Source organism: Cynocephalus volans, chromosome 3, assembly GCF_027409185.1.
Source record: "Cynocephalus volans isolate mCynVol1 chromosome 3, mCynVol1.pri, whole genome shotgun sequence".
Taxonomy (NCBI): domain Eukaryota; kingdom Metazoa; phylum Chordata; class Mammalia; order Dermoptera; family Cynocephalidae; genus Cynocephalus; species Cynocephalus volans.
Genome location: NC_084462.1, coordinates 16,969,774 through 16,996,198, shown reverse-complemented (window position 1 = coordinate 16,996,198; position 26,425 = coordinate 16,969,774). Strand labels below are relative to the sequence as shown.

The window sequence follows — 26,425 nt, the reverse complement described above, 5'->3', positions numbered from 1 at the left end:
AGTGGAATAAATGATGCTGAGCTGAGAGCATCTCCTGGAGCTGCTGGCACCTGTTCATTGCCCGTTGCTGACGTCTCTGACCTGGTCACTTGGCAGGGGCAGCTGGCCTAGGTTCAGGGGCTCCTGGCCCCTCTCAGCTCCCCGGCCACTGTGCAGACCCCTGTGCTGTCTGCATGGATGGGCTCTTGATCATACCTGGTCAGCAATTCTCAGGCAGCCTTCCCCGGGATACACAGCTCCCTGAAGTCTCCTGTCAGAGCCTGGCTGTCTCCAGCCCTGGGTTGTCTAGGGACTATTCCACTATTCCATGTCTCTGCCCCAGCTGTCTGGACAGGACGGGCTGCAGGCACCTGTGGAGCTAGGTCTTCTGCCTGTGTGTCAGTGCTTTTTGCAGGACTGGCCTGCTGTGGTGAAGGGCTAGCTTCTTTCCTGGAGACTCGACACAGCCCGGTCAAGCTCTGTTCCCATGCACACACCATCACATGCACCATTTCTCTACGGTGCGCACTCCTCCCAGGCTCCTGTCAACCTCCAGCTTTTGGGGATGTTGTTCTCCCAAGCAGTCCTACTCTGGGCTGCTTGGAGGCTTTGCACCCACCTCACTGGCCGTGGCCTCTGGCTGCCCTGGTGCTTGTTGGCACCTCACCTCGATGGGTGCTCTGTGGTTCATTTGGGCATCCTCTCCTGCCCCTTGTGACGGGTGCTCTGCAGAGTGAGAGGGTGACATGGTTCCATCATGGTTCATGGTGGGATGTACAAAGTGTCCAAAGGGAGGAACCATCTTCATACTTGGAGAATTCAAGAAGGTTTTGTGGAGGAGGTGGCTTGGGTCAGGAAGATTTGGGAGGTTCTGGATAATTCTAGGCTGGAAGCTTCTGGAAGCCATCTCCAAGATGCTCTTCTTGGCCCCACATCTCTGATGGGAGAAGCAATCTCAGGTTCCTCCACTCAGTGCTGATGACAGGTCTCTCTGCACCCTGTCTGGCTTCCCTGGTTGTCCCAGGACAGGAACTAAAGGAAGATGATTGTTTTGTGCCCTGAAGGGATCACATGAGAACAGGGTGGGAGCAAAGAGGGACAGTGGGCTCTTAAGGCTACTCAGATGGTCAAGAGGAGAGAGCCCATGAGGCTCGACCAGGCCAGCCAAGGAAACGGGAGCTGAGCCCTCCCATGGACTGAGAAGTCTGCAGAACCCCCTTCCCTCCCCCCACTCTCCCTCTAGGATTTTTTCTAAATCATCTCACCACAGTTTCAGAAGTGGAACCTGAGGTTCAGAGAAGTGAAGTCACTTCCCTGAGGTTGCAAAGCTAGGAAGTAGCAGAGGGCAGATGACAAGTGGGGTCCTTCCTTCCCTCCCCTCCCTCATTAATGAATAGCCTGGAGGACTCAGTTGGCATGGAGGTAGGGGGGACCTGAGGGCTGGACTGAGCAATGGCTAGAGCCGCATCCTGGGGACTGTGGCCCCAAGCCTGCAGCATCTGGCAGGCTCTAGTATGTTCCATCCAGGCTTCAGCTGTGGGAATCACCTTAGAGAGTCTGTGTCTTGGCTAGCGGCTGGCCTGCCTAGACCCAGCTCTGTGCCTTGCTCTTTCTTAGACCTGCAGTCTGTTCTGGCTCCTGGTCTCTCTCCCCATCTGCTGACCTTGATTCCTTCCACACCGAGTGTGTTAGGGAGTATTTAAATCCACATTCTCTTCTGAGCTATGTAGGCATCTCATGCAATTCTGTGGAAGAATTTGAAGTAGCAAAATAAATAAAATATTGTGACTCTTAAATCAAAGTAATGGAAACTTTAGAATATATTCTTTTCAGTTATTTGTGTCCCCTCCTTTCCCCAGAGACTTTGATATCTCCCCTCAACATTCCCCAAAATGACTGTGTCTCTGTTGCTGTTTTGGAGACAGAAGTGCTATAAAAAGAGAAAGAACATGTGTTTGCACCAAGTTAGAATGCTTTATGGCCTGGCAGCTTCAGGCTTCTAAGATTCCTGGCAAAATGGTCTCTTCTCCCCAGGTTCCCAGGAGAAGGTGGGGATCCCGCCTGGGGGACATATTCATGCCGCCTTTGGGATTTCTGGGGCCAGGCAGGGGCCTGGGGGGTTCTGTGAAGGCCTATGGAGCATCTGTGTCTGGCTGACCCTTCGCCCTGTGTTTTCTCATAGCTGGAGATGGAGCTGAAGATGCTGAAATCCCAGTCAAGCTCTGCTGAGCAGAGCTTTCTGTTCTCCAGAGAGGAGGTGAACACACTCAGGTGCGTCCCCCAGCAGCCTCTGTCCCCTTACTCCAGGCCCTCTGGCTCCTCTTTGAGCTTCATTCCCCATCAGCAGCTGGAGTCTGTTTGAGTCTTTTTCCTCTGTTGCCTTCCTGGAAGGTATTCTCTGTTCCAACCACATTTCGTCCACTTAAGTTCCTCTAAGTGAGAAACTTGTCTCCACTGGTTTGGCCTTTTTTCAACATCATTTACTACTGGGGCCTCTTCACATCCCCAGTGCTTAGGCTGGAGCAGGTAGTCCTGTCCCTGGACCATCTGGTGGGACCTGCTTTTATTGTTAGCAAAAGAGAAGCAACAGGGATTTCTGGAGGCAGCAGAGGGATCTGAGAGGGGAGCAGGTAAGTATTTCAGAAGAGAATTGCTCATAAAAGCAACAGCCAGACCAGACATGCTGCCAAGTGTCACCCAGGGCATCTGCAGTCCACATCTCAAGAGGAGCTTACAAGCTCTATGCCAGTGTGCTTTCCCTGGAGCATGCCCATTATCCCTCATCCCTCTCCTGCATGTATGCTGGCCCGTCTCAGCTGCAGGGGCTGTGGGCTGGATGCTTCCCAGAGATGCTTTTGTTTCCCTTTGCCTTGGAGATGTATCAGGATCCTTAAGTAAGGGGTTTCCAGGGAGACATAGATGGAACTTTGAGAAGCTCCGCTCCTGGCCCTCCTTTGATCCCTCACGTTGGCCTTGCCATTTCAATTTGTGATTGTAAGTGGCTGCTGGGCAGGTTGACAATGTCCTACCAGACTCTTGTGGACACAGGGTGAGTGTGGCTGGGCAGCCTGCAGCTCTGAACACCTCGGAGCATTCGCCACCTCTCTGCTCTTAATGTCTGCTATAGGCCAGACACTGGGCATCTAGGGTTTCCTGCCCCAGGAGCTGCTTCTAGTGGGTCAGAGGAGATGGGATGTGGGAACCCAGACAGCTCCAGTGGACACTGGATGGCCCCTCAGTGAGATGCATGAAGCTAGAGTGAGAGCAACCCTCCTCCAGGGGTTTACAGCGGTGAAGAGCGTAGGCATTGGTCCCAGCAGACCTGGAGCGAGTCCTGGCCATCTGTTGCTAGAATGGCCTTGCCTGTGTCTCCCTGATTCCATTTTTTAATCGGTAAAGGCTGGATAACCCCTACTCTGCAGGGTTGTTAAGAGTAAAACAAGAAAAGACTTCTGATGCCTTTAGTCCAGCCTGGCCAAGCATATATTTGGCAAATGGCAGTTTGGATCATTTCTATGTTTGAGGTTTTTTCCATCATTTATTTCCTAAGCGTTTCACACATATGGACTGTAACCTTATAAGTAGCTCTCTTTGGGGCAGATTTTGAGTTTGCTATGCATTCATTCAGTCATTCATTTGTTCAGATATTGAGTGTTTGCTGTGTGAGGCTTGGGCTGAGCATGGAGGCTGATGGAGGGTGAGCAGACACACATCTTTGTCCCCATCAGTTTCACAGTGTAACAAGGGCTTGGGGGGGCGGTATTATACACACAGACTGAGAGGGGTGCCACAGTGCCATGAGGACAGGTGTGGGGAGACAGAAAGGTCTCCCCTAGAAAGTACATCTGCATGCAATCAGGTTGATGCAGGTGGAGGGCCGTGAGGGTTAGTGAGTTGGGGAGGAAGGGCTGCTGCCATCAGAGGAGAAAGAACAGCAGGGAAGCTGGAGACCAGGCAAGGGCCATGGTGGGAGTTTTGGTCTTTATCCCGTGAGTACTAGGAAGTCATTAGAGGCTTTAAAGTAGAAGAGTGACATGATCAGCTGTGTAGCTTAAAAGCATCCCTGGATGCCAGGGCTGGGGAGAGGGAAGAAGAACTTGGCAAGGGTAGGCCAGCTGTCACACAGCCAAGTGCTAGCCAAGCATTTGCTGTGGGAACACCCCTTCCAAGCTGACATTGGCTGTTCACTGCAGAGATGAGTAAAACATGCCTCCCACACATATACCCCAACTTGCAGGAGCAGCCCGAATCTAGTGATGAAGTACTTACAGTATAGAGGAGTGGGCTGTGGGGCCTCAGAGGGCAGGTAGCATTTGAGTAAGACTTGGGGGAGCAGCATAGAAGTACATTCCAGGCTGGTTGGGAGCTTGTGCAAGGCCAAGGATGGGATGGCAGACAAGCTTCAGCATGTGTCTACTGCAAGAGGGTTAGCAGGACCCAGGAACATGTAGTGCCATCCATGGAGAAAGGCATCTAAATGCATGCCGGGTGCCAGGATGGAGGCTGTGGGGTCAGCCTTCATGGAGGAGGTGTGTGGTGCAGCATTATCAAGTGCTGGGGGGCTGGCGTGGTTGGTACCTAACCCTACAGGGTCCTGAATGCCATATCAGGCAGATGGACCATGCATCCTCCAGTTCCTGGGAGCCCTGTTGTTAGGTGGTGGAGTAGAGGAGGACAGCCTGCCCCCAGACACCTACCTGCACTGGGGTCACTACACCAGGGTCCAGCACCACGCTTCTCAGTTCTCCTCTCTAGGGGACAGGCATTCTGTTTTTTGCCAGGCCCTTCAGTACCTAAAGTCTTTCATTCCACTGTTGATGGGAGCGTGGCCATGCATGTGTCAGATTTATGTGGTCTGGGTCGCTGTGAATTTGTTTTTAAAAAGGGCTTTATCATTGGTAGCTTTAACATCAAGATGGAAGCTTCTTGTCCCTACTGTCTCATTTGGAGAATGCAGCTGTGGAAAGACGTGGCTTGGTGGCTAATTAATAGAAATCGGGTCAGCGTCTGTTTAAAACACGTTGCAGGGAGTTGCTGGCAGGTCACCCTATGCACTCCGAGCACTTCTGTCTTCCATCTAATTGCAGGAGAGGGCAGGAGGAGCTGGAGCTGGGTCTGATGGCAGGCACTGGCCGTCCAGGTGGCTGCCCACCCTTCCTGGCCCCAGTGGGCCTTGTGGCTCCATTGGGGATTCCCCCTTCAGCCCGAGCAGGCCACTGTCAGGATTTGGGAGCCAGTGGATCTATTGGGAGGACCTGGGAGAGGGCCTTGGAGTATGCAGTTACAGGGAGCCTCTTTGCTGGCTCCCTCAGCTGCTGGGGGCACAGAGGGCTGAGGCTGGACCCAAGCATGCAAGTAAGGTCCCCACCTGGCCACATTGTGGATCCAGCCGTTCCACTCTATGCCCCCAGCGCATGTCTCTGCAGGCTTGTCTCTTCTACGAAACAGCCAGTGTCTCGACCTCCTTCATGGTCCTCCAGCTTCCTCCTTCACAGCTTCCCTGCCCCTCCTGGTGGGAGGTGGCCTTCTGCCCTGCCCCGCCCTTACTTGCTGGCCCTCCCCTGCTTGGTCCCACTTGGGCCCCATCCCCAGCCTGTGGCAGGCTCACAGCAGACACCAACTAAGTGTTGGTAGGATTGTGTCACTGTGCCTCGCTTTCCCATTGTGTCACACGGGGGGTTTACTGGGTCTTGAGGAGGCATCCATGTTTGTAGCTCTGTGTTGTCTTGAGTGAAGGGCAGGTGTTGCGGTGTTGTGTTTTGTTAGCCTCAGAACTGCACTGGGACCACAATGGGCAGCTCGAGGGGTGGGTCAGAAAGGGGCACTGGCAAGCTGCAGACTCCCACCCCTGAGAGAGGTACCTGCGGACACCGGTCAGACCTAGCTGCTCCTGCTCCCCTAGAGGAGGCACCAGTGAGGTTGGGGCCAGAGGTCTCACCATCACCTTCTTCTCTGGATGAAAACCCATTTCTCCCTTTAATCTTCTCCTCTTCCTGCTGAGCATGAAGTACTTCTCCTGGAGGTCTTTTCTGAGACTCACAGAGAGCATTTGCTGAAGTGTTTAGTTCAGACGAAGACAGAGTGGACACTGATGGCCCTGTCCTTCATCCCCCACAACTCCTGCCAGGCCAGCCTGCCCCTCACCAGTGACCACAAGTAGCCCAGCCAGCAGAGGAGCCTGGTGGGCGCAGGGGGCAGCACCACCCACCCCAGGTACCTGGGAGGATGGGGGGTGGTCCACACACACACATTTTTACCTAGACGTGTTTTTTACATGTAAAAAGGTAGACAAGTATATATCTGTTACTTATAAATCATATATATCACTTTTTTTTTCAATGCAGAAAAATAGGGGAAAGCATCAGTGAAGATTTAAGTGGCAACAGCTGAAGGGCTCTTTCAACTGGAACAAATCTGAGTTCGTTCTTTTCTGCTGTTAAATAGCAGCTCTAGCAAATACTAAATGTCTGTGGATTTAGCAAGTGGGTAGTCTTGCAGTAATTCTGAATACTCACAGTCTATGCCAGAACCTGTTAGTCACACTCCGGAGAGCCCCTCATTTCCTGGCCAAACTCATGGCCTTCTGGGTTCTGCGGATGGGCTGGGAAGAGGTCGGGTTCTGGGGGCCAAGGGAGACCTTGGTTGCCGTGGGCACTGGAGACGCTGACCCCCCTCAGGGGACAGCATGGTGCTCTGTGAACCCCACTTCTCGGCCTGTCTCCTTTCCAGACAGCCAGGTCCTAGGCTCTTACTATTCTTTTTTTTAAATGTTGAATAAATCCTTATTAAACACACCTGCTGTAAGTCTACCTGTGAACCTGTGTACATGTGTAATCAGGAAGACAGTCCCTGCTCACTGAGTGAGCTTCCAGGGCAGTTGATTGATCTCTGAGATGTGGGACCAGCTGGAGAGGGGGGCATGGGCAAAATCACCATCCCTAACCCAGACCACCATGGAGCTTTAACCCCTGAAAAGAAGAACCAGCTTTCATTTCTTTTGTCCCATTTTAAACCTGCTAACTTCCCGTCCGCTGTGCACAACCTTCTACCTTGGCCTGGCTCTGTATGCCTGAGTGATTGATCCCATCTGAAAGGTGGCTGCAGCCAGGATAAGGCACCCTCAAATGGTACTCCCAGGTGGGACGGCTTGATGACCTACCCAGCCAGGTCTTGGGAGTCCAGGAATTTTGACAGGGCTGAAGGGGGAGGCCTGTGGTCAGCAAGGCACCTTTACCCAGGCTTGGGCACCCCATCAGCAATCCTGGGCACCAAAACTGGGCCCCCTGCCAACCCACTGCTATGCCCGGGCTCAGCAGGTGGAGCTGGTGACTGTGGCCGATGGAAGCAGGCATGGTTTCCGTACCTGGCACTGCAGACTAAATCACCATGGCTCTTCGTGCCCCTGCCTTACCTTGCAGTGGGGGAGCAGAGGTGGGCCTGCTATAGAGCAGAGCCTTTCCAAGCTGGATCCTTTGCGTCGACCTGCTCTTTTTTCTCTCTGGAATCCTTGTCCCCAGTATCCTGAGCTTTCACCCGCACACACCTCAGGCTGGGTCTGTGTTTATGCACCATGCTGGGCCCTCGGAGGCCTTTCCTTCTGGTGTTTTATGTCCTCCAGTTCCTGAGAGCTTTTCTGAGCTGTTCACCAATTATTTCTTCTCTGTTTTCTGTATTTCTTCTTTCTGAAACTATTATTTGGATGTTGGAATTTCTGAATAGTTCTCTCTCTCTTTATGTTTTCGATCCTATTTTCAATCTTTTTGTTCTACCTTCTAAAATATTTTCTTAGCTTTATCGACTTGTCCTTTTATTATTTCTGTCACCATACCTTTAGTTTTCTGAGAATTTTTTGTGGTTTTTTTTTGTTGTTCTCTGGATATTCTTTCATGTATAGAATGTCCCACAATGTTTTATCAATACAGTATGTTCACTGTCTCTTTGATGTTAATAATGACGCTTTTGGAAGTTTTCTTCTCCCTGTATAGTCTGTTTTCTCTAAGTTGCTTTTCTTTCTGTCAGCTTGGTGGTTTGGACCTTGATCTTTTATTCTGGAAGGTATCCTTAGGTGTTTGGTGATCCTGGGCTGTCTGTGCCTATTAAGAGTGAGGCACCAAGCAGCTGGTTGGACATCCTGTGGCCTGGTGGAGTTTGTTACTGTGGCTTCACTAGCTGAACTTGGCTGGGCCCCTTAACTGGGGAGCTCTCAAGATTAGTGTCTTTTCTCTCAGCCTGCGCATCTTTGGAGAAGATGTGGGTCTGGAAGGTATAGGCCTGCACTGCCAGCTTCTGGGAGCCAAATAGGGGACAGTGCTGCAAAGCTCAGGGTCACTGTAGGAACTTTCCCTGAATCCCCCATTGACAGTGGGGTAACCTTGCCCTTACCTGATCTGAGGGCTTGTCTCTCAGCCCAGAGACCTTCTGTTTTCTCTCTCAAGAAAATAAACCTCTAGTATTCTGCAAAGATATTGGGATCAACAGTGTAAAATGTAGATACGATGCAAAGATGCTAATTTTTAAAAAGATTTTCAACTTCCAGTTCTGGTCAAATGGAGCAGCTCCATTCCTCCTCATGCTTGAAAAACCCTGGCCATACACAACAAACAAGCATAGCAGGCACTAGCAATGGAGAAAGGCCCTGCCTACGGACCCCAGGGCTTGAGGAACAACGTGGTGGTAGGTTCCCTAAATTTTCTTGTTGCAACCTACATATCCTGGACAAGAAACTCTAGAAATCTCCAATCCAGCACCTGCAACAGACACAGACAAAAATCTCCAAGAAAAGCCTGTTCCCCACTAGCAAAAGAGGAAAAGGCAGCCTAGCAGAATGGAGAACAGAGAACCTTTTTTACCATACCTGCTCAGCTTCAGCCAAAAGCCGAGGAAGAACTGTCCCCTTCCCACCCTCCGCCCACAGAAGCGAAAGCAAGCAGCAGTGCTTCACTTCTCTGCCCAGTGGTGTCAGCTGGGCTGAGTAAGGAGCTCATCTCCTACCCCAACCTGCAAAAGCAGGTAGTGCCCCAGTGCCCATGCCAGGTGGTGTCAGCAGGGCTGAATGGCAGCTGACCTTTCTCTCACTCAGTGGAAGTAACACTGCTCTGATTCTCCTGCTGCATTGGCACCAGGGGTGCCAAGCAGGGAGCTGAGCCTTCACCCCCCACCCACCATCAAGGAGGCAGAGCAAGATGGGGGGCTCCTCACCGCACCTCTCCCATGACCCAGTGTCAGAGGCTCGGCAGAATGCTCCTGTCCCTTCCCTGTAATGCTCGGGCAATGTGAGGCAGCCCCATTTCTCCCATCCCTGATGCAGCGGGACCCAGTGGGAAGCTCAGCTTTCTTACACCCACCAGCCTGCAGTGAGGTGTGGTGTATGTCTGCACTCCACTTTTGCCAGAATGGTGTCAGTAGGGCTGCAGGGTAGCTGTTGGCCCTGCCTCTGGATCTGCCAAATAACAGAACTTCAAAACATGTGAAGCAAAAACTGGTGGAATTGAATGGGGGAATAGACAAAATCCACATTTGTAGTGAGGATTCTCAGCAATGGATAGAATGACTAGACCAAGAAGCAGCAAAGATATAGAACAACTGAATGTCACCATCAAGCAGCAGGATCTAATCCATGTCTATGGAATACTCTATCCAACAAGCACCAGAGTACACCTAGAACATTCACCAAGATGGGCCATATCCTGGGTCATAAACCTCAACACAGTTGTAAAACTCAAATTTATACAGAGTATGTTCTCTGACCATAATGAACCCAAACTAGAAGTCGGTAACAGAAATGCAACAGGAAAATTTCTAAACATTCGGAAATTAACAACACAGTTCTAAATTGCCCATGTGGCTAAGACAAAGTCTCAAAGGAAAGACATACAACTGAGAAGTAATGAAAATACACATACCACAATTTGTGAGACACAGCTAAATCAGTGCTGAGAGAAATTTATAGCATTAAGGTCTCTAGTTTATGTTCTAACCTCAAGAACCTGGGAAAAGGAGAGCAAAATAAGCCCGGAACAAGCAGAAGGAAGGAAATAAAGAGCAAAAAGTAATGACATTGAGAAAATTATTGAAACAAAAAGCTGGATTTTTAGAAAAATGCAATGAAATTGATAAACCTCTACTAAAACTGACAAATATGAAAAGACACAAGACACAAATCATCAATATCAGGAGTGAAACGGGATGTCATTCCAGAGCCTATAGCCATTAAAAGGGTATTATGGGAATATTACACATAATTTTACACTTACAAATTGATTAACTTAGAAGCAGTGAACCAATTCTTCAAAAACCACAAGCTACCAAAACTCAACTAAGATGAAATAGATTTGAATAATTTTATAAACATTAAAAAATTGAAGTCATGATTAAAATGCTTCCAAGAAAAATATCTCCAGGCCCATATAGTTTCCTTAGAGAATTCTAGTAAACAGCTAAAGAATGATTAATATCAATTTGACACAATCTCTTCCAGAAAATAGAAGAAGAGGTTGCCAGGTTTCAGGGGTGGGGTGCATGTGTCTGTTTACAAAAGGATATCTAGAGTGAACCTTCCAGTGTTGGGACAGGTCAGTATCTTGATGGTGGTGGGCACACAAATCTCCACGCACGGTGGAATTGCACAGAAGTGGACACATAGGTAAGTACACATGAGCTGGCGAGATTCGAACAGTCTCTGTGGATTTCACCAAAATTAGTTTTCCTGGTTTTGGTACTGTTGTTTAAGTTGTTACCTTTGGGGGTGACTGAGAGATGAATACTGTACACGGGACCTCCTTGTACGTTTTCTGCAAATTCCTGTAATTCTGTAATTATTTCCTAAAAAGGCTAGGGATTTTTTTGTTTGTTTTTAAAAAAAGGCCTTCAACCAGTTTTCTAGCTGTAGCCGTACCTTCTCCCTGCATCCAAAAATAACTGCTGAGGTACTTATTCCTGAGACTTTGGAGATTTTGTAGTGTAAAAGCTTCTTGGCTTTTCCTTTGCTAGTAAAAGATTCAGCATTTTGGGGTCATTTGCCACTCATCCATCACTTAACTTTTAAAGATTTTTTGATGTTGTCCCTTTTATTTTCTTTGTCTTCAGGTATTTGGCTTTAAAAAAAGTAAGAAAAACCTTTACTCTTGTTTCAGTGGGATTTTGAGAGAGGTTGCACTTAAAGTTAAGCACATGGTCATGCCACGATCTTTAACTGAAGTCTTTGTTGTTTACTTCATTTACATATTTTTTAAAAAGTGAAACACATAATTTGAATCTTATTTCTCCACTTTATATTATCACATGAACACTTTTCCATGTTTTTATAAACTTTTCATAAATATTAATGTATATTAATGTACAGGTCGCTCTGTGACATAGTTGACTTAACTCTTTTGGAGCTTGAGTGGCTTCAAGTTTTCAGCTATCACAAAGGAACGGTGATGAAGATCTTTGTGGGTAAACTGTTGGCTGTGTTTTAACTGATGTGCAAAAGGATTTTGTGTCCCTCAAAAGACTGACTTTACTTAGCCTTTGGAAGTCTGGTTGCATTTAGGATTCTGATCCATTCTGTTTTTGAGAGCAATGACTACTGCTCCCTCTAGTAGTAATGATTGTGATCAGAGGAAGCCATCATTCATTTAATGCATACTGTGGGCAGATACTGCACTACCTGCACCCTCTGCGTTCTCATGCTGCATTCTAATAGCAGTCCTGGGAAGGTTTTTAAAGATATGTACTTTATTGGGGCATAATGTATGTACAATAGAATGCATCCATTTTAAATGTATGATTTAATGAGCAGTGGAGTTCCAAGGTGGGGCAGTCATAGTTGTCCATCCAGGGAGCCAGTCCTAAGAGGATATATCACTTTTAGAGTTTTAAAGCAATAATTAAAGCAAATAAAGGCCATTCTACATTTTATTATCACTATATACCTGCAGTTCTAAAGAACATCAGTAATAAGATACACCTCCCACCACCATCCTCTACCAGATGCCACGGTCATGTTTTGACAAATAGATACACAGGCACGTGATTATCACCACAGTAGGGTATAGGACGTTAAAGTTATTATGTAGTAAAATTGACTTTTTTCTTATGGCGTACAGGTCTATGAATTTTAATCACCCCATAATTGGTGCAAAATAATGTTATCACCTTAAACCCCCCCCCCCCACCAATGCTCTCCTTTACATTCACCACACCCTACTCCCGTACCTCTCAGTATAGCTGGGGTCAGGGGATGCAGGGATGCGGGGCATTCCTCTGCTCTGCCAGCGGCTGTTGACTTCAGAGTCCATGAACTCTGTCCAGGCTTTATGGCCGTGTTCTGTGAGGAAAGAACGGTGCAGGGTTTTTGTTCCGTCTCATGGATCCCTGCAAGGCTTTGCATGTACATTTTCTTTATGAGGAAAGAGAAGCTGGACAGGCAGAGTGATTAGTCTGAGGACCTGCAGCATGTGTCTAGCTGAGCTGGGCCCCCATCCCTCTTCATATGAACCCCTCCCGAGCAGGGTCCTCTCCTCTGCTCACCAGCCTTTACTGTGAGGTTCAAGGAAATGGTCATCAATGCCTGCCATGGGCCAGACACTGCTTGGCACTGGAAACATAGAGCGAGCCATTTGATGCAGGGAATAGAGAAGCAAGCAGGGACAACATGCAACAGAGCCCCATGCGGGCAGTCAGTGCGTGATAGGTAGGAGCCCAGCAGGGCATTGCAAGAAGGAGACCAGCCTGGGCAAGGGGCTTTATGGCCCAGGTGCTCTTTGTCCAGCTGGGCCTCTAGTTCCACTGGCTGTCCTCTGTTCAGGGCACTGGGAGCCTTAATGGTGCCCCACCTCCATTGCTCAGTCTTTTACTTCAGCAAGAACAGTTAATCATGCTTACAGAAGTTTTCCAGTGTATGTGATATATTCATTATAGATGTTTATGCAAGGAACAATGACCCCTTTTTAGCTAGTTTCCACACACGCACACACAAACACTTAAATCCATATGCGTACCTGCTTTGATTGGCTTTATCTTCTCAAGAAATGATCTGGGATATCTAATTTCTATAGTTGCCTCAATGTTTAGAAAAGTTGGAGTAAGTCAGTTTCAAGGAAATTATGCCAGAACTTATTGCTTTGAACCATTTGAAGGCAAATCAGAATTCTGAGCTTTTGAACAGATACGCATACACATACTTGTTCATTCATTCTCTGTCTTTCCTCCCTCTCTCTCAATAAGTTTGCCTGAAAAGGAGGAGAGCCAAAGAAAGTGTACTATTATAAAAATGTACAAGTGAGTACTATTTATGTGGGTTTGTTCTGACAGCTAGGTTGGATTATAACAAACCATTTTTATTAATATGTCTGCATATTATGCTTATTTGAATTTAGCTTTCAAGAACATTTTGCTCTCAAGCCTTCAGAATCCATAATATCCTATTTTAAGAGGAGCCTTGGAGGGTTTCTCATTCAGCCTCTCCCGAAGATGAGAATTCTCTCCCTGCAGAAGGCATGCTTCTCAAGGTGGCCTTAGAGGCCAACCCTAGCACACACAAGTCACCTGGGCAAGTTAATTTACACTTTCAAGAAACACTGTGATTTAGTGATCATGAGCATCAACCTGGGCTCGTCTGCCAGGCTCGTATCCTGCACAGGCTGCTTACTAGCTATATGATCCTGGGCCTGTCACTTAACCTCTGTGAGCTACAGTTTCACCTTTTAAAATAGGGATAACAGTACTTACCTGCTGGATTGGATGTGAGGACTGAATGAACTGTTTGTAGAGCCCTTAGCATTTACAAGGTTCCAGAAACTCTTCTCCAGTTGATATTAACTGTTGCCTATGATACACAGTAGATCTCACAGTGCATAGCATCTCCCAGGAAAGACAGGGCAACACTGGACTGTGGTCAGATATCTCTGGTGCCAGGGAGCTCCTTGCCTCAAGAGGAGTGAGTATTGTTATTGCAGAAATAACCTCTTAGGCCTGTTCTCGGGACGCTGGTATGAGCAAGAATGGCCTATAGACACCCAGGAAGGGCAGTTTGCAGTGTCTATATCAGGATCACAAAGGTATGTACCCTCTAACAAGTAATTCCACTTCTGGAAATATGTTCTGCAGGAGTGCTCTACAGGTATTGTTACCATGTAAAAGGCTTGCTGCCTGATGCACATAGAAGCTGATGCTATGGCACTGGATTTTTGAGAAAAGAAAGGCTTTATTGCAGGTCGATCAGCAAGGAGACAGGAGCAAAGCTCAAATCTGTTTCCCTGATCCAGGGGCTGAGCAAGTTTGAAGGAATGAGGACATTTGAGGGATTGACTAGCTCTGAATCAGTATATAGCAGTGAAGATGCTGAATGCCAGATTTTCCTTGCTGAAGGACTCTCACTTCATGGAAGACACGTAGAGATAGAACAAGTTTCAGCTGGTATTAGGTGGTCTCATATGAAGCAATAGATGTCAATGGTCGTTTGCAGCATGTTTTTTACAGCTTCATTTCAAGTGGACAGTGCGATAAGTTTTCACTTACAGACACATATATACACACTCTCCCTGTGGAGCCATTACCACGTTCAAGATTACCTCACCTCATCCGCAAATGATCAGCTTTCAGTTACTATAGATTGATTGGCATTTTATGTTTTATTTTAATAGAATTATACCGTACGTATTCTTATTTTGTCTGGCCTCTTTGACTCAGCATAATTGTTTTGAGATATCACTGTGTACACACAGTGCTGAGTAGTACTCTGTTGTATGGATATACCACAATTTGTTTATATGTTCACTTGTTGATGGACATTTGGGATTTTCCAGTTTTGGGCTATTGCAAATGAAACTGCTTTATATTATCAGTAAAGTCCTTGTGTAGAAATACATGTTCTTTTCTCTAGGGTAAATATATTCTGGATGCAAATCCGTTATCAGATATTTGTTTCACAAATATGTTTTTTCAATCTGTGGCTTGTTTTTTTATGCTCTTCACCAAGGCTTTTGAAGAGAAAATTTTATTTATGATGAAATCCAATTTTTCAATTAAAACATGTATGGTGTGTGTATGATTTCCTTAATGTATGATGTATGATGCTTTGAGTACCATAGTTAAGAAATTTTGGCTACCCCAAGTTCACAAAGATTTTCTCCTATATTTTCTTTTAGCAATTTTATAATTTTTGGTTTTACATGTAGGTTTATTTCCACTTGGGTGTTAATTTTTTGTATCATACATGATATGGATTTTAGTTGTGTTTTTTTTCTTCCTGTGAATACCCAATTGTTCCAGAGCCTTTTGTTGAAAACATTATTCTTTTTACATTGAATTGCCTTAGTATATTTATCAAAAATAGATTGTGTGTATGTGTGTGTGTTTCTGTACTCTGTTCAGATTCATTGGTCTGTCTATTTTGATTACTGTAGCTTCAACATAATTTGTGAAATTAGGTAGTCCTCCTTTTTCTTTTTTAATGTTTTGACTATTCAAGGTCCATTACATTTTCATACGAATTTTAGAATCAGCTTGTCAATTTGTATAAAGTAACCTGTGGGATTTTGATTGGGATTGCTTTGATTCTATAGATTGATTTGGGACAAGTGCATTCCTAACAATTTTGAGTCGTCCAACCTATGAACAAAGTATATCGCTCCATGTATGTAAGTTGTCTTTAATATCTCAGCAATGCTCTGTAGTAGTCAGTGCTCAGGCCTTTCATGGCCTGTTCAGTTTTATCTCTGTGTATTTCGTGGTTTTGGATGCTTTTGTAAATGATATTTTCCATTTATCTTTCTGGTATTGATTTCTAGTTTAATTTCATTGTGGTCACAGAACATATTTAGAATTACTAAATTTCTTCTATACTTTTTATGGTTCAGGATCTTATAAATATTTTGAGCACATATGAAGGGAATGTGTATTCTTCTGCATAAGTTTGAGTGTTTATAAATGTCAGTTAAGTCGAGTTGGTTGGTAATGTCGTTCAAGTCTCTTTATCCTCCTGATTTTTTGCTAATTGTTCTATCAGTTATTGAGAGTGGTATTGAAATCTGTGACTATAATTATGGACTTTTGTGTTCCTCTTTGCAGTTCTATCAGTTTTTGGTTCATTTCATTTGAAGCACTTTTGTTAATATATACATGTTAAGGGTTATGTTCTCTTGATTAATTGATTTCTTTATTATTATAAAGCTACCTTCTTGGCAATAGTGTGTGCTTTGAAATTTACTTTGTCTGGTGTTAGTAGCCACTGAAGTGGCTTTCTCTTGTTGGTTTTCTTAGTGAAAGCGTGTTAATGTCTTTCCGCATCTTCATATTTTAAGTGAATTTTTGTCAGCAGCATCTAATTGAGTGTTGCTTTTTAATCCAATTTGATAGTCTGCATTTTAATTGGGATTGGTAGACCATTTATAATTAATGTGATTATTGATATGATTACGTTTGATTTTGTCATCTTACTATTTTCTTTTCCACTTGTCCCATCTCTTCTTCATTCCTTTTTTCCTGTTTTTCTGCCTTTTTGAATTAACCGTGTATTTTTTATGATTCTATTCTATTTCCTTTTCTGTTTTTTTAGCTATATATAACTCTTTGTTTTCTTATTTTAGGATGCTATAGGGTTTATAATATATGTATGTTAACTTATCACAGTCTACCTTCAAGTGATGTTATACCTTTTCGCATACAGTGAAATAACCTTACAACTGTGGTGTTTTTTTCCACCTTGAACATTAATGGTATTGTTGTCATATATTTTATTTATACTGTGTCCTAAATCCCCAGTATATTTTTATTAGTTTTGTTTAAATGATCAATTGCTTTAAAAAAATAGTTAATAATTTAAATATTTTTAAAAGATTTAAATAATATAAAAAAATATATATTTACCATGCAATTATTATTTCCACTGCCCCTTGATTCTTCGTGCAGATACATATTTCCATCTGCCTTCTGCCTGAAGCATTTCCCTTAACATTTCTTGTAGAGTAGGTTTGCTGGTAATGAATTCTTTCGGTTTTTGTATGTCTGAAAACATCTGTATTTTGCTTTTGTTTTTTAAAGACATTTTCACTGGGCGTAGGATTATAGGTTCGTGTTTTATATTTCTTTCAGTATCTTAAAGATTTCTCTGCATGCTCTCATTTGCTTTGTTCCTCCATTTGTGACATCTCTTTTTCTAGCTGCCTTAAAGATTCTCTTTTTTTATAATTGTTTTTGAGCAATTTGATTATTATGTACTTGGAGTTTTTGTCTTTATGTTTCTTGTGCTTGGGGTTTGTTGAGCTTCTTGGATCTGTGGCTTTATACTTTTCATCAAATTTGGAACTTCCTTGTATTTTTCTGTCCCTTACTCTTTCTCCTTTCCTTTCCAGTTACATGTGTTTCATGCCTCATGAAGTTGTCCCATGGCTCACTTCTTCTCTTTTCATTTTTAAAGATTATTTTTCTTCTTTGTGTTTTATTTTGAATAGTTTCTGTTGCTATGCCTTCAAGTACACTAAAGTTTTCTCTTGCACAGTCTAATCTGTCATTAATCCCATCCAGTGTGTTTTTCATCTGAGACATTGTAGCTTTTTCCTCTAGAAATTTGACTGGGTCTTTTTTTATATCTTTCATGTCTGTGCTTAACTGTTCTATTATTCTCACAGGTTTAATAATTGTTTTAATGTCTTTGTTTGACATTTTAATATCTGTGCAGTTCTTAGTATGTTCCAATTGACTGATTATTCTCTTTGTCATAGGCCATGTTTTCTTGCTTCTTTTGATGCCTGGTAATCTTTGACTGGATGACGGACATTATGAACTTTAGCTTATTGGGTTCTAGACATTTTTGTATTCATATAAATCTTCTTGATCTTTTTTCAGAGGCGTACTTAGGTTTCTTAGAAAGAGTTTGCCTTTCAGGTCTTGTTTTTGTGATTTGCTGGAATGTCCTGGAGCAGTTCTCAGTCTAGAATAAATGACGACCCTCACTACTGAGCCAAGATCTTCTTGAATTACAAGTTTTCCATCTAGCTGGTGGGCATGGCCACTGTTCCTGACCCTGTGTGTATAGTGTCAAGTACTGTTTCCATTTGTCAATAGGTCTGGACAAACTTTGGCTTTTAAAACATATGAATATATTTCCTATTCAAAAAATTAAATTAAAACATGAAGACAAAAATAGACAGTTTCTTATGGTAAGCTAAAACCTGCCCCCATTCCTGTCTTACCCACTGGTTTTGCCCTCTGGACCTATAGAAGATAAGGGAATTTGCCACAGACCACCCCAAAGCCTGCTTTTGTTCCTTATCTTGGTTTTTCCCCTCTGGCCCCCATCCTCAGCTCCTTTCACATCCCATATTAGAAATCTTTTCCTGTCTTTTCATCATTTTGAAGACTTTCCTGAGGTCATTTTCATGTTTTTCAGTGTCCTCTAGAATCTGTTGTCACACTCTAAGGCGTGAACTCATGGATTCCTGCATACCCTCCCTCTTGTTTTTCTTATGTGCTGTCAATCAAGTTGTGGTCAACTAAGATGCCCCACCAGCAATATCTCTCCATCTGAATAGATCCCATCCTGTACTTGTATGATTTTGCACTTTTTTCTTAATGTCACCCCAGGACTTCTTATAGCTTCACATATATTTGGAAACAAAACTTTATAGCCAAGTCTCCTATCTTTCACCCTTTTATTAACCAGAGGGCAGGACTTTTCCATCATGGGCTGCAGTGGATGTCTTGTCATGTTCTTACTCTTCTTGCAGGTTAAAGATTGAGGAGCTGGAGGGGGAGAGGAGTCGACTGGAAGAAGAAAAGAAGATGCTTGAAACGCAGCTTGAGAGGCGCATTCTGCGGGTGAGTGCTGGTGGACAGCCACGTGGCAGGGGTGTGCCCTTCTCCCCGGCTTTCTTCCCAGATTTGAATGTCATGGTGCCTGCACCTATGGGGACTTCATTCTACACACCCCCTTGCCTGGCCAGGAGCACATGTCCCAGAGTCCAGCAGAGTGGAGCAGGTCCCCAACAGGCCTGTGCTGGTCACTAGCCTCCTTATCCTGGTGCCCTCTTCACTCTGCTGACTTCCTTCTCTCCTGTCTGTGTGGACTGCAGAACCTGGAGTCTGTCCAGATTGTGGGGTGATAGGAACAGGCTTGAGGGTCGAGAAGCCAAAGAGAGGCCTTCTGTGTGGTTTTGGGTTTGCACCCAAGCCCATCCCTGTCAACTGCCATTGTGACGTTGGATTGCTATTTGCATTGTTTTAATTTTACTTTTTTTAAATCTTTTATTCTGTCTAAAATTGTTTCATTACAAGAGAACTGCAGGTTTGAGGTTACCCACTTTTCAGGCAGGCCATTGATTTTATCTTGGCACCTATTAGAAGGCAAATCAAATCTCTTTTTTATTACCAATTCCTGGTGATGGTAGAAGTGACATCTTTGATAAAGTGAGGTGCTTCGAGCCATGGCTGGACTGTGTGCTAGGCCTGAGGACCTGTCATCTTGTACCATTTTAATTGGACCTCAGTATTCAGGTGAGGCTTGCCCATCGGCTGTTCCACGTCAGAACGGAGTGCCAGTGTCTTGCTGGGTATTTAGTTGCACTGAGCCTGAGCTCATGACTCGATGTCTCCCCAAGCCTCTTGCTGATTGGGGTCCAGTGTATCCCCACAGGAACTGCTTGTTGCCACTTTGCTGCTTCTGGGCTTGTGCACCTTTTCACAAGGCGTCCTCCAGTAGCTCTTGGAGAGGTCGTTGAGGAGCAAATGAGAAGAGAGGTGCAGGTGAGCACTTTCCCTGGCACACAGTCAACCCCTGACGGATGTTGGCCAGCACTACCATGATGTGCAGGTGGAATGTCCACTAGGTATTCACATATCGAGTGTATCTGTGTAGGATTTACAGGGGGGCAGGACACCTGGTGGGAAATGCCAAGTGCTGCCTGCACTGTGTGTGGGTTGGCACAAGTGGTAGGATTAGCTGTGTCTCCTGCAACCCTCCCACTGAGCTCTGCATGGGCCCTTGGAGAGGCAAGGGCCCCTTGCTGCATGCCCAAGTGTGTGTCCTGGGGCTGCCCAGAGCTGAGGGGCTGGGCTCTTGCCTGGGGAAGTGGGATGCTGTCAGCGCTGGTGTCTGCCCTGCTTTTGATACCCAGCTTTTGGCAGCAGAATAGAGCGGGGACCTAGTGTGTGGATGGGTGATGGCAGCCGCACAGAATACTGAGTGTGTGTGTGAACAAGTCCTCACAGCATGGCTGTGACTGGGCCTGGTGGTCCTGGGGGAACAAATGTTGGTACTATGATGTGGTGACCTAGAGTCAAGCTCAGGATTCACTGAACCAAACAGAGCCCTAGACTGGGACGGCCGGGAAGACTGTGCCTGGTTAGTGTGAGAGAAACTAGCTCAGAGGTGAAGTGGGCGATAGCAGCAATGAGGTTAGCCCTTGGAGTGGTGAGGCTTCTAGACAGCCCTGCAGCCATTGCTGTCTCTGCACCCTCCCACCCCCCACTGCAATTACACTTCTGGAAGTGGATATTCCAGAGCCAAGCCCAGGGAAGGTGAGGCTGTACAGTCCCGCCAGTGGGTGGCTCAAGGTTGCCCCAGCACTGGACACTCATAGCTGCTTGGACTTCCTCTCACCTGCTTCCAGGCCATGGTTGCTTGTGGTCCTGCAGCTGGACTCTTCCCCCAGACCTTGCCTGACCTCCTCTCTCCCCATGTCCCCAGCCACCTCCTCCACTCTGCCAGCACTTCAAGTTCAGCATGAATCCTGACGGCACTTTGGACCATCCCTGACCTGAAAATGGGGCTTGTTTCAGGAAGGTCATAGTGATGGAGCAGCTTGAGTCAGGCTGAGTCCCCACTTCCCTGCTGAGTCTCTCCATGATGGGAGTGACCCCGCACCTCTGCCCTTTGCTGTCTCCATCCTCCTGGGCCCACCTGGTTCTCTCCTGAGCTAGGTGGTGCAATCTCATCTCATTGGTGAGAAGGCTGCCTCACAGGTTAAGAAATTTTTTTTTCTTAAGAAATTCAGAGCAGCAGAGCTGGATCTGAGCCCAGGTGTGTCACCTTGGAGCCTATTTCTGCCTCTGTGCTGTTATCCAGTTCTTCCCCATGCTGCCCCTGCTGCAGCCCCAGTTCTTACAACTCTGTGGGCTCACCTCACAGGAGGACAGGCTGGCAGCTAGCCTGCATCCCTCACTGCCCACCTCTGTCATTTTCAGCTCACCAGTCTCAGCTCTGAGGACCCCCAAGCCAGGCATGCCCTGTGGTCACTGGTCTGTTCCCTCTGCCCCCTCAAGCCAGCTCACCTCACATGCTGGCTGCAGGTGGTAATGCGGGACCTGCTCCGGGGCAGTGAGAGGTTTATACCCTAAAAGCTGAGCCAATCATTCCAGGTGGTGTTGGTCCCCCCACTGTAAGGGACATTTCCTGTCTGACTCTGATGCCAGGGAGGCAGACATTGCCCCCTGGTTGTCTGTTAATATACGTGAGGATGCGCATCTGTTCAGGGCCAGAGGCTGAGCACTGATGAAGGTGGGTGGGTCCCATCAAGTAGACAGTGACAAAGGAACGACACAGCTATGGTCCTGGCAGAATGAGGAAGCTGGTCCAGGCAGTGCTTGAGATGGGTCTGAAGGTGATTTAGACATGTGGAAACAAAGGAGGGCTGCCAGCCATCCCAGGGCTTGGGTGGGACCAGAGTCAGAGTCTGCAGCCCTTGGTGGGAATCCTGACTCTTTCCCTTGGCTGGGTAGTCTTGGGCATGTAGGTTTTTCCATGTGAGCCCCCAATATTTACTTTGTAAAATTGTGGATAATGATGCATTCATAGGGAGCTGTGGGGAAGTAACATGCCATAGCTTTACCTCCACACCCGGCACAAAGTAGGTGCTCAATAAATGCATGTGTCCATCTGTTGGCTCTTCCTGTCTTTTCCATCATTGAGGTCAAAGACCTCACCCATTGAATCTGAACACCTCTGGACACTGCAGGCCTCAGGAAGCCGCAGTTTGTGGGCCCGTCCTGGGGGCACATACTTTGTGCAGACCCCAGATCTGAAACCCCAGACAGGATGGACGGGCTGCCCAGCTGGGCTGCCTGGCATGGCAGGCTGGGTTCTGAAGAGCGCTCAGTTAGCATTCAGTCCTGTGGGGCTGTGTTCACAGGCAGCGGCTGCTGGAGTGCTCCTTATGCTAATACCCTCTCTTGCTCTTCCTGCCTCCTCTTTCTTCCCTCTGGAGGAGGAGAGAGTCTTCAAGTTAGGCCACTTTAAGGAAAATTGATTAAAATCAGCTGCAGTTTGACTTAATTGGGAACATATGCTTGGAGAGGGGCTTGACTAGTCAGAACTTTTGGTAATTAGTCCACAGCTGGTTGGCGAAGACATGATGGAGTCCTGGTTACCACTTGGAGCTGGGTGTGGCTTACTCTCTGGATACCTGGTGGGGTGGGCGACAGGGCTTGTGTGGGAGGCTCACTGGGCAGCCCTCACTGTGATGCCGTCCTTTCTGGGTCTCCCTGAGGGTCCTTGGCTGTTCCCACACTCATCTAGGGTGACCTGTGTGCATTCCTAATGTTACTAATGGGGGTGGGAAGAGGGGGTGGGAACAGGGCCTGCCTGGGTAGCAGGACTTCCATCCAGCCAGCCAGGGACCCATAGATGGCTGCCATTAAAGCTGCAGGAGGCCCCATTTAGAGATGGGTAAACAGACCCACAGTTAGCCAGCACATGACGGATGACCTGAGACACCATTTGTTAGAGGCAGAGTGGGGTTTGAACATGTTGCAGTGTTCTCAAAGACAGAAATGAGGACCAGCCACAGGGGCCTGACATATCTCTGAGGACACCTCCTCATAGCAGGTGGGCACTGGGCCTAGTGGGCTTAGATGCAAAGTCTGGGGGTGGGCCATGGCTCTGTCCCCCATCGGCTACATCCCTGGTCTCCATGTGTTCCCCTGGGATGTGGAAAACGTGGCCTCCCCTGCAGGCCGTCTTTGGAGAATGCAGGTAATGGTTCCTGGAGAGCCCAGCACATACCTGATGAGCCAAATTGCTTCCATCATCCTCACTGCCTTACCTTGGTGACAGGGTCCATGCTTTCCCACACATATGTTCTGGTGGGCCAAGTCCCAGGACTTTGAAGGCACTGAGGAGAAGCCAGACACAGTGAGGCTGGTCAGGCACGCAGGCAGCCCTGGGGGTGGCTGGGCACTAAACTCCCTACAGGGCAGGCTACACGCCCATGTGTGGAGTATGCAGTGTGGGCCGAGCACTGGAGTTCTACTGGTGTCCTCTTGGGTCTCTGTGTTTCCCACTAGTGATGGCAGAGCCAGCATTCAAACTCAATCCCATTGGATTTGTCCCAATGTTTTATTATGAGCATTTTCAAACATAACAGCGAAGTGGAAAGAATTTTCCAATGAATACCCATTTATTTATCCACCACCCCAGACTCTGCCATGAATGTTTTCCTGCAGCTGCTTTGTGACTTGTCTGTCTATCTTTCTATCCATCAGTCCATTTTATTTTTTGATGCATTTTAAAGTAAATTGCAAACATCTGTACACTCTTCTCTAAATACTTCAGCATGCATGTAATTAAGTAGAATTCATCTCTGGGATTTTGAAGCCTGGCTTCAGCCATCCCTCAATACTGCCTAATCATGGTGCTTATTTGGTATGTATCCGGGCAGGTTGGTGGTCAAGGGCAGGTGGAGCCCCTCCTCCTACCTTGGAGTGCTCCCTCCCCGCTGTGAGCTCTTCCTCCCTGCCCTCCAGAGCCAGGCCCCTGAGTAGTCTTCCACTTCTGCGGGGCACCTCCTGACCCTCTTCTCTCCCCCCACTCAGCTGGGGGAAGCTGGGCTGGGGAGTTTGTGGTTGGGGCTGTCTTGAAGCTGCCTGAAGTGCTACTCAGGAAAGAGACCAGACAAGCAGCCCAGTGACATTTAAAATAAGTGTATCTTTTTTGGAAATGGAGTGGGTAGAAAATTGCTGGATTCCCTGTGAGCAGAAAGCTCAGTGCCTGGAGACTGTCCCACTCCAGTCTGCGTCACCAGGCAGGCAACGCTTTCTCATTACAGAAGAGAATCTCTGGCCTCCGCCTCCTCCCCTGTCCCCGGTACAGGGAGGGAAGGGCCCTTTCCTATTCTTTACACCTCCTCCCTCTTAGATGCCCCTGACCCCAGAACCCACCTTCCCCACAGCAGCCCCAGGAGCTGCCCAGAGCCACAGACCCTTCTGGAGCCTCGCTGCTCCCTTCCACCACAGGCTGCTGCCCGCCTGCAAACCCAGGGGCAAACTCATCTGCTCTCCACCTGTGCTGCCCCTCCTATACCCCTTCCCTGCCCCACCTGCCGAAACTTTTCTCATACATTGAAACCGGTTTCAAATCACTTGGGCCAGGGAGCCTTGAGCCTAAAGTAGACCAGACTCTTCTCAGAAGCCCTCACACCTCTGGTGGTTCTGTTGTGGATCCCGCACCTGCTGACCAGGCCCTTGCATCCTTGCCCTCACTAGACAGCTGGTTTCTTGACTGCCCACTTCTGGAATGTTCTGTGGATGTTTCTCCCCACAGGCCACTGTGCTGGGGGATGCCTGGGTGTGGGGTGAGTCTCTTACTTTTCCATGGCTCCCAGGATCCACTTCATAGAAAAGCCTGCCTGGGCTTCTCCTCAGGATCAGCCAAGCAGCTGAGGCAGCCAGGAGCACTAGCTCACAATGCTGAGCACTGGGTATCCTCTGCACTGTGCATACTCACCTGCTGGTGCCCTCTGCCAGGACACACCCACCCCCACCTGCCACCTGACTACTGGGCTTCCCACTTACCTCGCACAGGGGCACTGTGAGGAAATGGTATTGTCACTCCCCGTTGTGCTGGCAAAGGAGTTGAGGGTCCCAGAAGCTGGTTACCTGCCACACAGCCAGGAGGTGGCACAGACATGGTCAGGCTCAGGTCCCTAACTTTATTGTCGTTTTTTTTCGTGACCGGCACTCAGCCAGTGAGTGCACCGGTCAGTCCTATATAGGATCCGAACCCGCGGCGGGAGCGTCGCCGCGCTCCCAGCGCCGCACTCTACCAAGTGCACCACGGGCTCGGCCCGGTCCCTAACTTTAAAGACCCCGACTTGCTGCCACCGAACTGTGCCTCTGGGTCTCCTCAGATAGTGTACCAGGCTACCCCCTGCCCTGCTTCAGCTCCTGTCTCTGCCCTGAATGCTTGGAATGTTTACGAGAACCACAGAGCTGGCCGCCACCCACCCACTGTGTGGCAGAGCTGGAACTGTAGGAAACCAAGTGTCTCTGGGCGGCAGACTCACCATGCTCCTCCTCCTCCAGCTGCTCTCCTGCCAGCGCCCCTTCTGCTCCCTACATCGCCAGCATTTACCCCCCCAATGCACATCTGGGCTCTGTCTAGAGTGGCCCCCCAAGTCTACCAGGCCCCGCCCATGCATCACCTCTCCTCTGAGCCTTTGCTGGCTTCTGTGTAAGGCCCCCACCCCAGTACCTGCCATGCCCCTGTCTGGGACCTCTGCTTGCGGATCAGTGTGAGGCAGTGACCATGCCAGGACTACTCTGACCACAGAGCCTAAATGGAGGGGGACAACCCTGGGTGTGGATATGAGGGAAGGCAAGGGAGCCTGCAGGGTGTGCTGTACAGGAAGCAGAGTACTTAGCCCTTCTCCTCCCGAGCCCCAGCTCGGGCCTCATTTGAAAACGAGGGTGATATGCCCTGCTCCCTAAGATGACTAAGAGAATTGAGCAAATCATGCATGTAAAACATGTAGTGTAACTCCTCTCACATAGTGACTTCTAACAGGTGGTCTTATTCCCCTGCCCTTTTAACTCAAAAGATAGCATATTGTCAAACTATTTTGCACCTTTTTTTCGTGAAGACATTTTGGGGGGATCTTTGCATGTGAGCACATAGTGCTGTTTGCTTCTGCGTAGCTGCACGATGCTTTGTTGTGCACATGTACCACTCTGTTTAACCTCTTAATAGGTCATAAACAAGTCTGTGTGTGTGCGTGCAAGTCTGTTTGTAGGATAAATTTCCAGATGCGAGAGAAAAGGATAAAAGGTATCTGCGTTTATTTTGGTAGACCCCGTCAAATGGTTCTTCACAGAAGTTTGTACCAGTTTATACCACAAGCAGAGAGGATGTTGTACCAACAATTCTGAAGAGCACGGTTCCCCACGGTCTCTCCAAAAAGTGAAAGGGATATCCCAGTGCAGTTTTAACCTCCATTCCTTTTATCAGATATGAGAGAGTTATATGTGTTCATGTCCTTGTTCCATATTTTAAATGGATTGTTGGTCCTTTTCTTGCTGATTTCTAGGAGCTCTTTGTATATTAAGGAGTTTATCTCTGTTATAGGTTGTCAATACTTTTTCTCAGTTTGTCATTTGTTTTTTGACTTTACTTGTGGTATTTTTTAATCAAGAAGAAGTTTTTGATTTTTAAATTTTATGAAGCTACATTTATCTACCTTTTCATTTCTGGCTT

General features: G+C 47.1%; 1 protein-coding gene across 2 annotated transcripts in view; it reads left to right on the top strand.

Moving 5' to 3' along the window:
• Positions 1 to 26,425, top strand: part of MAD1L1 (mitotic arrest deficient 1 like 1) — a 461,087-nt gene that overhangs the window by 280,769 nt on the left and 153,893 nt on the right. For both annotated transcript variants that reach the window (XM_063089903.1, XM_063089902.1), the window contains 2 exons: positions 2,162 to 2,250; positions 18,690 to 18,780. In XM_063089903.1, coding sequence (XP_062945973.1) covers positions 2,162 to 2,250; positions 18,690 to 18,780 — 180 coding nt within the window. The remainder of the gene's footprint in view (positions 1 to 2,161; positions 2,251 to 18,689; positions 18,781 to 26,425) is intronic.